Source organism: Vanellus vanellus (genome assembly GCF_965231255.1).
Source record: "Vanellus vanellus genome assembly, contig: HAP1_SCAFFOLD_2387, whole genome shotgun sequence".
NCBI lineage: Eukaryota > Metazoa > Chordata > Aves > Charadriiformes > Charadriidae > Vanellus > Vanellus vanellus.
In genome coordinates this window covers 273-10,500 of record NW_028126923.1, presented here as the reverse complement: position 1 = coordinate 10,500, position 10,228 = coordinate 273, and the positions used below count along the sequence as shown (strand labels likewise).

Below are 10,228 nucleotides of genomic sequence, written 5' to 3'. Positions count from 1 at the left end.
GGTGGAGTCGCCGTGGCTCCGCCTCTAAAGGGGCGTGCCGGCAGCGCAGGGGTGGAGTCTCCCATTGGCCCGCCCCTGAGGGGGGCGTGTCGCCGCGCCGGCCCCGCCCCCTCCCCACCGCCGCCCCCGCTGCCGCCGCGCGGAGGGACACGGGAGTGGCGGCAGTGGGGGGGGGGGGCAGAGGGTTTTTGGGGGGTTCCGGGTGTTTTTGGGGGGTCTGAGGAGCCCCGGGGGGGTCCCCGCCATGACCCCCGAGGAGGTGACGTACTTGGCCGTGCTGCTCTGCTCCATCCCCGTCGGCTTCGCCTTCAAAGGCCGTGGTGAGGGGGGGGGACGGGGGCGGGGGGTTGGGGGGGGTCCGAGGGGGGGGTCAGAGGGGGTTCAGAGGGGTTGGGGGGGCCTGAGGGGTCCTGGGGGCGGTCAGACGGGTCGGGGGGTCCGGGGGTGTCCTGAGGGGGGTCAGAGGGGTCGGGGGGGTTCAGAGGGGTTGGAGGGGTTGTCTGGGGGGTCTGAGGGGGGGCTGAGGGGTCCTGGGGGGGGTCAGAGGGGGTCCGGGGGGGTCCTGAGGGGGGTCAGAGGGGTCGGGGAGGTCCAGGGGGGTCTGGGGGGGGTCCTGAGGGGTCCTGGGGGGGGTCGGGGGGGTCTGGGGGGGTCCTGAGGGGTCCTGGGGGGGGTCAGAGGGGTTGAAGGGTGTCCGGGGGGGTCCTGAGGGGGTTCAGAGGGGTTGAGGGGGTCTGGAGGAGTCTGAGGGGGGGGCTGAGGGGTCCTGGGGGGGGTCAGAGGGGTCAGGGGGGGTCCGGGGGGGTCCTGAGGGGGATCAGAGGGGTCGGGGGGGTCCGGAGGGGGTCTGGGGGGGATTCAGGGGGTCCTGGGGGGCTCAGGGGGGTCTTGAGGGGCTTCAGAGGGGTTGGGGGGATCTGGGGGGGGTCCTGAGGGGTTCTGGGGGGGGTCAGAGAGGTCGGGGGGGTCCTGGGGGGGGTCAGAGGGGTCGGGGGGAAGTCCTTCGGGGGGGGTCGGGGGGACCTGGAGTGGTTCAGGAGGGTCGGGGGGGGGAATTTGGGGGACACCGGGGGGGGTCTGGGGGGGTATTTGGGGGGGCCCTGTGGGGGGTTGGGGGGTATTTGGGGGTTTCAGGGGGGTATTTGGAGGGGGGGGGGGGGGGTGTTCCTGCCCCCTGACCTTTCCCCCCCCCCCCTCCCCCCCCAGGCCCGCGCGCGCGGCAGTTCGGGGGGGCGGCGGTGGGGGCGGGGCTGACGCTGGTGACGTGCGGAGCGCACGCGCTGCACTCCCTCCTCACCGTCGCCGGCACGTGGGTGCTGCTCCGCCTCCTGCCCAGGTGGGGGCGGGGCCAAGCGGGGGGGGCGGGGCCAAGCAGGGGGCGGGGCCAAGCGGGGGGCGGGGCCAAGCGGGGGTACTGAGTCCATGGGGGAATCTCAGGTCTATTGGGGGGGGGGGGGGGGGGGGGCTGAGTCTATGGGGGGGGGGTCTCAGGTCCATGGGGGGGTCCTGAGTCCATGGGGGGGTCCTGAGTCTATGGGGGGGGGGGTCTCAGGTCCATGGGGGGGTCCTGAGTCTATGGGGGGGGGGGTCCTGAGTCCATGGGGGGTCCTGAGTCTATGGGGGGGGTCCTGTGTTTATGGGGGGGGTCTCAGGTCCATGGGGGGGTCCTGAGTCCATAGGGGGGGGTCCTGAGTCTATGGGGGGGGTCCTGAGTCTATGGGGGGGGGGTCCTGAGTCCATGGGGGGTCCTGAGTCTATGGGGGGGTCCTGTGTTTATGGGGGGGGTCTCAGGTCCATGGGGGGGGGTCTCAGGTCCATGGGGGGGTCCTGAGTCCATGGAGGGATCCTGAGTCCATGGGGGGGGGTCCTGAGTCCATGGGGGGGGGTCCTGAGTCTATAGGGGGGTCCCAAACCCCTGTATCAATGGGGAGGGGGCTCTGGGTCTATGGGGGGGGGTCTTGAGTCCGGGGGGGGGGTGTCCTGTGCCCATGGGGGGGTCTCAGGTTGGGGGGGGGGCTGGTTCCATGAGGGGGGGGGTGGGTCTGAGGGGGGGCGCCCGCTGGGGCTCGTTAAGCCACAGAAGTTCGTTATTGCGCCACGGGGTAATTTGGGGGGGGCAGGAAGGAAGAGGTGCAAAGGACTGTGGGAAGAGGCAGTTGGGGGGTTCCGGGGGGGGGCAGCCCCGGTGCATTGTGGGACCCCCCCTCCCCCCAGGCGCTGCGGGGGGGCCACCCTGGTCTGGACTTTCGGGTACCTCCTGTTCTTCCGCACTCTGGGGATGTGGGGGGGCCCCGAGCCCCCCCCCTACGCCAACGCCCTCCAGCTCCTGCTCACCCTCAAGGTGGGGGGGGGAGGGGGTGAAGGGAGGGGGTCGGGGGGCAATTGGGGTCGGGGGGGCATCTGGGGGGGGATGGGGGTCGGGGGGGGGCGTCTGGAGGGGCAATTGGGGTCTGGGAGGGGGAATTGGGGTGGGGAGGGGGGGTTGGGGGGCAGATTTAGGGTGGGGAGGGGGGTCTGGGGGGGGAGAGGATTTAGGGGGGTCCTGGGGGGGGATTTGGGGTGAGGGGGTGCTGGGGGGGGCAGATGGGGGTGGGGAGGGGATAAATTTCGCAGGGGGGGGCGGGGAATGGGGAGGGCAATAGGCACCACTGGGGTGTGAAAGGGGGCGGGGCTTGGTCCTGGGTGGGCGTGGTCAGGGGTGGAGCCACCGAGAGGGGTGGAGTTAAAGCTCCTCGTGGGGGGCTGCTGGGAGGGTGAGAGGTGGGGCTTGGTCCGGGGGGCGTGGTCACAGGGCTCAGGGCGGGGCCAAGGGTGGGTGGGGTTAGCAAGGGCGTGGTCACATATGAGGGGGCGGAGCCTCACCTGCCCGGCCCCGCCCCCCCCAGATGGTGAGCCTGGCCAGCGACGTGCAGGAGATGCGGGAGGCGGGGCTGAAAGAGGTGACATCAGAGGAGGAGGAGGAGCTGATTGGCGGTCCCCTGAAGAGCTGCCCGGGATTGGTGGAAATCCTCTGCTACAGCTACTGCTACCTGGGGCTGCTGACGGGTGAGATGGGGGGCCATGGGGGGGCCTGGGTCCCCCGAATCCCTATGGGTCCCTATGGGGAGATGTGGGGCTCTATGGGGCGATGTGGGGCCCGGGTCCCCTGAATCCCTATGGGGCTCTATGGGGCCCGGGTCCCCCTGAATCCCTGTGGGGCTCTGTGGGGCTCTATGGGGCCCAGGTCCCCCAAATCCCTATAGGGCAATGTGGGGCCTGGGTCCCCCCGAATCCCTATGGGGCTCTGTGGGGCCTGGGTCCCCCTGAATCCCTATGGGGCTCTGTGGGGCCTGGGTCCCCCGAATCCCTATGGGGCTCTGTGGGGCTCTGTGGGGCCCGGGTCCCCCCAAATCCCTATGGGGCTCTATGGGGCTCTGTGGGGCCCGGGTCCCCCGAATCCCTATGGGGCTCTATGGGGCTCTGTGGGGCCCGGGTCCCCTGAATCCCTATGGGGCTCTGTGGGGCCCGGGTGCCCCGAATCCCTGTGGGGCAATGTGGGGCCCAGGTCCCCCTGAATCCCTATGGGGCTCTGTGGGGCCCGGGTCCCCCCGAATCCCTATGGGGCAATGTGGGGTCTGGGTCCCCCGAATCCCTATGGGGCTCTATGGGGCTCTATGGGGCTCTATGGGGCCCGGGTCCCCCCGAATCCCTATGGGGCTCTATGGGGCTCTATGGGGCTCTATGGGGCCCGGGTCCCCCTGAATCCCTATGGGGCTCTGTGGGGCGATGTGGGGCTCTATGGGGCTCTGTGGGGCCCGGGTCCCCCGAATCCCTATGGGGCTCTGTGGGGCTCTACGGGCCCCGGCGTCCCCCCCCAACCCCCCCCTCTCCCCGCAGGCCCCTTCTACCGGCTGAGCACCCACCGGGACTGGGTGCGGGGCCCGGTGCCGGCGCCGTGCTGGCGGCGGGTGCTGGGGCGGGTGCGGTGGGCGCCGGCGCTGGGGGCGCTGGGGGAGGGGGCGGCGCGGCTCTTCCCGCTGGGCCACGTGCGCGCCGCCGCCTTCGCCTCCCGCCCCTTCGCCCTCCGCCTCTTCTACATGGCGCCCGTCTTCTTCGCCTTCCGCATGCGCTTCTACGTGGGCTGGCTCTGCGCCGAGGCCGCCTGCCTGGCCGCCGCCTTCGGGGGGTACCCCCCCGCCGCCCACCCCCGCCCCGGCAGGGGGCCCACCCGGCCCTGCCCCCGCCCCCCGCGGTGAGGGGACGGGGGGGGGGGACGTGGGAGGGGGGGGGAGACAGGGGGGCATAAGGGGGCATAGGGACATGGGGGGACGGGGGGGGGGACACGGGGGGGTTATGGGGACATGGGGGGGCAGGGGGGGGACATGGGGGGGACAGGGGGGCATAAGGGGGCAGGGGGACATGGGGGGGCGGGGGGGGACAGGGGGGCATAAGGGGGCATAGGGACGGGGGGGTTATGGGGACACGGGGGGGACAGGGGGGCATAAGGGGGCAGGGGGACATGGGGGGGACACGGGGGGGGACACAGGGGGGACAGGGGGGCATAAGGGGGCAGGGGGACATGGGGGGGACGGGGGGGGACACGGGGGGGTTATGGGGACATGGGGGGGCAGGGGGGGGACACGGGGGCATAAGGGGGCAGGGGGACATGGGGGGGACACAGGGGGGACAGGGGGGCATAAGGGGGCAGGGGGACATGGGGGACATGGGGGACGTGGGGGCATAGGGACGTGGGGGGGCATGGGAGGGACACGGGGGCATAGGGGGACACAGGGGGGCGTAGGGGGGGACACGGGGGGGGACACACAGGGGCATAAGGGGACATGGGGGATGTGGGGGCATAGGGACATGGGGGGCATAGGGGGGGACATGGGGGGACACGGAGGGGGGACACACAGGGGCATAAAGGGGCATGGGGGGGACACAGGGACGACACAGGGACATGGGAGGGACACGGGGGGGACACAGGGGCATAAGGGGGGACATGGGGACACACACGGGGGCATAAGGGGGCATGGGGACATGGTGGACGTAGGGGCATAAGGACATGGGGGGACGGGGGGACATGGGGGGGCATAGGGACGTGGGGGGCATAGGGGGGGACACGGAGGGGGGGACACGGGGGGGACACAGGGGGGCATAGGGACATGGGGGGACACGGGGGCATAGGGGGGGACACGGGGAGGGACACGAGGGCATGGGGGGACATGGGGGGGACATGGGGGGGGCATAGGGGGCATAGGGACATGGGGGGACAAGGGGACACAGGGGAGGGGACATGGGCACAGGGGGACATGGGGGGACACAGGGACGTGGGGAGATGGAGGGGGGGTGGGGATGGGGGGACATGTGGGGACATGGGGAGACTCAGAGGACACGGGGACGTGTTGGGACGGGGGGGTATTTGGGGACACAGAGGACATGTGGGGACAGGGGGGCACAGGGGACACGGGCTATAGGGGGACACGGGGGAGGTGGGGGGACGTGGGGGCATTTGGGGACATGGGGGCATTTGGGGACCTCGGGGACACGTGGGGGGAAAAAGGGATGTGGGGGTCATGGACCCTGGGGGGGGGCAGGGGGGTGTGGGGACACGGGGGGGGGGGGACATGGGGACGAGGGGGACATGGGGACAAGGAGGGATGTGGGGGGACGCGGGGGACAAGGAGATGGTGGGGGGATATGGGGGGACACAGCGACGTGGGGGCATGGGGGGGGGGGGACACGGGGGGGAGACGGGGGGCGGTGGTTACCGGGGGTCGCGGTGCCGCGGCGGTGACGCGCAGTGCCGCGCTGGGCCCAGGGGGGCGGCGCTGTCCCCGGGGGAGTGGGACTACGAGACCATCCGCACCATCGACCCGTGGGGCACCGAGCGGTGCCGCCGGTTCCGGGAGGGGATGCGCCACTGGAACATGACGGTGCAGTGGTGGCTCGCGCACTACGTCCACCGCAGGGGCCCCCGCGGGCCCCCCGCCCTGCGGTCAGCACTGGGAGGGGCACTGGGAGGCACTGGGAGGGGGATTGGGGGCACTGGGGGGGACGGGCAGGGGGATAGGGGGCACTGGGAGGCACTGGGAGGGGGATTGGGGGCACTGGGGGGACGGGCAGGGGGATAGGGGGCACTGGGGTGGACAGGCAGGGGGATAGGGGGCACTGGGAGGCACTGGGAGGGGGATTAGGGGCACTGGGAGGGACAGGCAGGGGGATAGGGGGCACTGGGAGGCACTGGGAGGGGGATTGGGGGCACTGGGGGGGGATTGGGAGGGGGATTGGGGGCACTGGGGAGGACTGGGAGGGGGATTGGGGGCACTGGGATAGAGTGGGAGGGGGACTGGGGACACTGGGAGGGGGACTGGGGGCACTGGGGGGGACGGGCAGGGGGATAGGGGGCACTGGGAGGCACTGGGAGGGGGATTGGGGGCACTGGGGGGGACAGGCAGGGGGATAGGGGGCACTGGGAGGGGGATTGGGGGCACTGGGGGGGACGGGCAGGGGGACTGGGGGCACTGGGAGGCACTGGGAGGGGGATTGGGGGCACTGGGGGGGACTGGGGGCACAGGGGGGGACTAAGGGGGGACTGGGGAGGACTGGGACGGGGATTGGGGACACTGGGGAGGACTAAGGGGGCACTGGGAGGGGGATTGGGGGCACTGAGGGGGACTAAGGGGGCACTGGGAGGGACTGGGAGAGGGATTAGGGGCACTGGGAGGGGGATTGGGGGCACTGGGAGGGATGGGCAGGGGGACTGGGGGCACTGGGAGGCACTGGGAGGGGGATTGGGGGCACTGGGGGGGGGATTGGGAGGGGGATTGGGGGCACTGGGGAGGACTGGGAGGGGGATAGGGGGCACTGGGGAGGACTACGGGGGCACTGGGAGGGACTGGAAGGGGGATTGGGGGCACTGGGGAGGACTACGGGGGCACTGGGAGGGGGACTGGGGGCACTGGGGGGGACTAAAGGGGCACTGGGAGAGGAATTGGGGGCACTGGGGAGGACTAAGAGGGGACTGGGAGGGGGATTGAGGCACTGGGAGGGAGTGGGAGGGGGATTGGGGTGTGCGTGGAGGATTTGGGGGCTGTGGGGGGGATTTGGGGGCGCAGGGGGGGTTCTGGGGCACCCCCAACCCCCCCGCGCCCCCCCAGGAGCGCCCACCCCCCCCCCAACCCAACCCCAGGGGCACACAGGGGGGATTTGGGGGGCTGTGGGGGGGGATTTGGGGGCTGTGGGGGGGATTTGGGGGCGGGGGGGACCTTGGGGGCGCAGGGGGGGTTCTGGGGCGCCCCCAACCCCCCCTGTGCCCCCCCAGGAGTGCCCCCCCCCCCCCAACCCAACCCCAGGGGCACCCAGGGGGGATTTGGGGGGCTGTGGGGGGGATTTGGGGGGCTGTGGGGGGGGATTTGGGGGCTGTGGGGGGGACTTTGGGGTCCCCAACCCCCCCTGTGCCCCCCCAGGAGCGCCCACCCCCCCCCAACCCAACCCCAGGGGCACCCAGGGGGGATTTGGGGGTGTGTGTGGATTTGGGGGGCTGTGGGGGGGATTTGGGGGCTGTGGGGGGGATTTGGGGGCGGGGGGGACCTTGGGGGCGCAGGGGGGGTTCTGGGGCGCCCCCAACCCCCCCTGTGCCCCCCCAGGAGCGCCCACCCCCCCCCAACCCAACCCCAGGGGCACCCAGGGGGGATTTGGGGGTGTGTGTGGATTTGGGGGGCTGTGGGGGGGGATTTGGGGGCGGGGGGGACCTTGGGGGCGCAGGGGGGGTTCTGGGGCGCCCCCAACCCCCCCTGTGCCCCCCCAGGAGCGCCTGGACCATGCTGGTGTCGGCCTACTGGCACGGGCTGCATCCGGGCTACTACCTGAGCTTCCTGAGCGTGCCGCTGTGGCTGGCGGCCGAGGGGGCGGCCGAGGCGGCCCTGGGGGGGCGCGGGGGGCCCTGGGGGGGGGCACTGGTGCGGGGGACCCACTGGTTCCTCAAGATGAGGGCCTACGAGTACCTGTGCATGGGCTTCGTGCTGCTGGAGGGGGGGGCCACGCTGCGCTACTGGGCCTCCGTCGGCTTCTGCCTTCACCTCCTGCCCCTCCTCATCCTCCTGCTGGCCGCCGGGGCCGCCCCGCCGCGGGGGGGGGCGGGAGAAAGGGGGGAGGGGGGGGGCGCCCCCCCCGGCCGGGAATTGGGGGGGGACCCCTCCGAGAGGCGGGAGGTGGGGGAGGGCGACCCCTCCCCCGGGGACCCCAACCTGAGGAAGAGGAGGGACCCCCCCCACCCCCGGGAACCCCCCAAGCCATGAAACTGGGGGGGGGCCCAATATTTGGGGGGAGGGGGGGGCAGAAAAGGGACCCCCCACCCCCGGGGACCCCAATATTTGGGAGTGGAGGGGGCAGAAAAGGGACACACACACACCCCCCTCCAGGGACCCCCCCATGAGGAAGAGGAGGGACCCCCCCACCCCCGGGGACCCCAATATTTGGGAGTGGAAGGGGCAGAAAAGGGACCCCCCACCCCCTCCAGGGACCCCCCACCCCCGGGGGACCCCAATATTTGGGGGGGGTACCCCCCAACCTCTGCAGGCGGGTGAAGGGAGGGAGGAATTTGGAGGGGGGGGATATGGGGGTTCACCCCCCCCAAGGGGGGGTTGGGGGGCTGCAGGGACCACATGGGGGGGGTGGGGGGGCTCAGGGGGGAGTTGGGGGGCTCAGGTATGGGGGGGGGGGGCAGCAACCAGGGGGTGATGGCACATGGAGCTCCCCCCCCCCCCTCAAAAAAATATTTTAAACTAAATAAAGTGGTTTTTTTGAGTGACCGCCCCCTCCCCCCCGTGGCATTGGGTGGTTTTGGGGACCCCCCAGGGGTCTCACATGGGGGGGGGGAGAGAGTCCCCCCAAACCAGATCCAAACCGCCCCAAAACTGACCCCCCCAAAACTGAGCCAACACCCCCAAACTGCCCCAAATACCCCTGAAATTGACACAACTACCCCTGAAATGGGTCAGTTTTCGGGGTATTTGTGTCCAAGACCCCCTAAAACTGACGCCAAACTGCCTAGAACTGCCCCAAATACCCCCAAAATTGGTCCAACTGCCCCCAAAATGGACCCAAAACACCCTAAAATGGGCCAAACACCCCCCAAACCCCTCCCAACCCCCCAAAACACCCTAAAAATGACCCAACGAGCTCTAAAACCCCTTTCACTCTCAAAGTGACCCAATACCCCCTAAAATTGACCCAACGCTTCCTCAAAACTGAGCCAACACCCCCAAACCGCCCCTGAAATGCCCCTGAAAATGGACAAAGCAAACCCCTAAAACGGATCGGTCACCCCCAAAACTGACCCGAGAGCCTCAAAAATTGGCGCCTCACCCTCAAAGTGACCCAAAGCGCCCCCAAAATGGACAGAAAAGCACCCTAAAGCGGATCAAAGGCCCCCCTAAAACTGAGCCTTCGCCCCCTGAAATGGCCCCAACACCCCCCAAATGGCCCCAACACACTCTAAAACAAACCCCAAACTGCCTAAAACACTCCCAAATGAAGCCAAAATTGCCTAAACTGGACCCTGAGCCACCAGGGCCGGCTCCGACCGGGCCCAGAGAAATGAGGTAAATCTGACCCAAACCTGAGCCAAATCTGAGCTAAACCTGAGGTGAATCTGAGCCGAACATGAGGTAAATCTGAGCCGAACATGAGGTAAATCTGAGCCCGAACATGAGGTAAATCTGAGCCGAACATGAGGTAAATCTGAGCCGAACATGAGGTAAATCTGAGCCGAACATGAACTAAAACTCAACTAAACGTGAACTACATCTGAACCAAACTTGAGATAAATCTGATCTAAACCTGAGATAAACCTGAGCCAAACTTGAGATAAACTTGAGGCAAAAACCGGGCTAAACCTGAGGTAAACCCGAGCTAAACCTGAACCAAACCTGAGCTAAATCTGGGCTAAACCTGAAGTAAATCTCATCCAAACCTCAACTAGAACTCAGCTAAACCTGAGGTAAATCTGAACCAAACGTGAGGTAAATCTGAGCCAAACCTGAGGTAAACTCGAGCCAAACCCGTGCCGGGGGGTCCCGGGGGGGTCCCGGGGGTCCCTCAGGCCGCTCCCGACGCCCCCCTCCCCCCAACACCCCCTCAGCTCGGGCGCCTCAGCGCTCAAAATGGCGCCGCTCCCACAATGCCCCGCGAGAGGCGGGAAACGGCGACTCCCGGCATGCCACGGGGCGCGCGGAGGAAGAAGGTG

The 10,228-nt window shown here is 69.5% G+C and overlaps 1 protein-coding gene across 1 annotated transcript; it reads left to right on the top strand.

The window, feature by feature from the left end:
- Nucleotides 1–209: 209 nt before the first annotated feature.
- On the top strand, nucleotides 210–8,693 carry MBOAT7 (membrane bound acylglycerophosphatidylinositol O-acyltransferase MBOAT7). The gene is made up of 7 exons (XM_082501375.1): nucleotides 210–320; nucleotides 1,207–1,336; nucleotides 2,215–2,341; nucleotides 2,886–3,045; nucleotides 3,877–4,231; nucleotides 5,630–5,977; nucleotides 7,790–8,693. The coding sequence occupies exons 1-7, from the start codon at nucleotides 245–247 to the stop codon at nucleotides 8,277–8,279; spliced, it is 1,686 nt and encodes a 561-aa protein (XP_082357501.1). The 5' UTR covers nucleotides 210–244; the 3' UTR covers nucleotides 8,280–8,693.
- The last annotated feature ends 1,535 nt before the right edge of the window (nucleotides 8,694–10,228 follow it).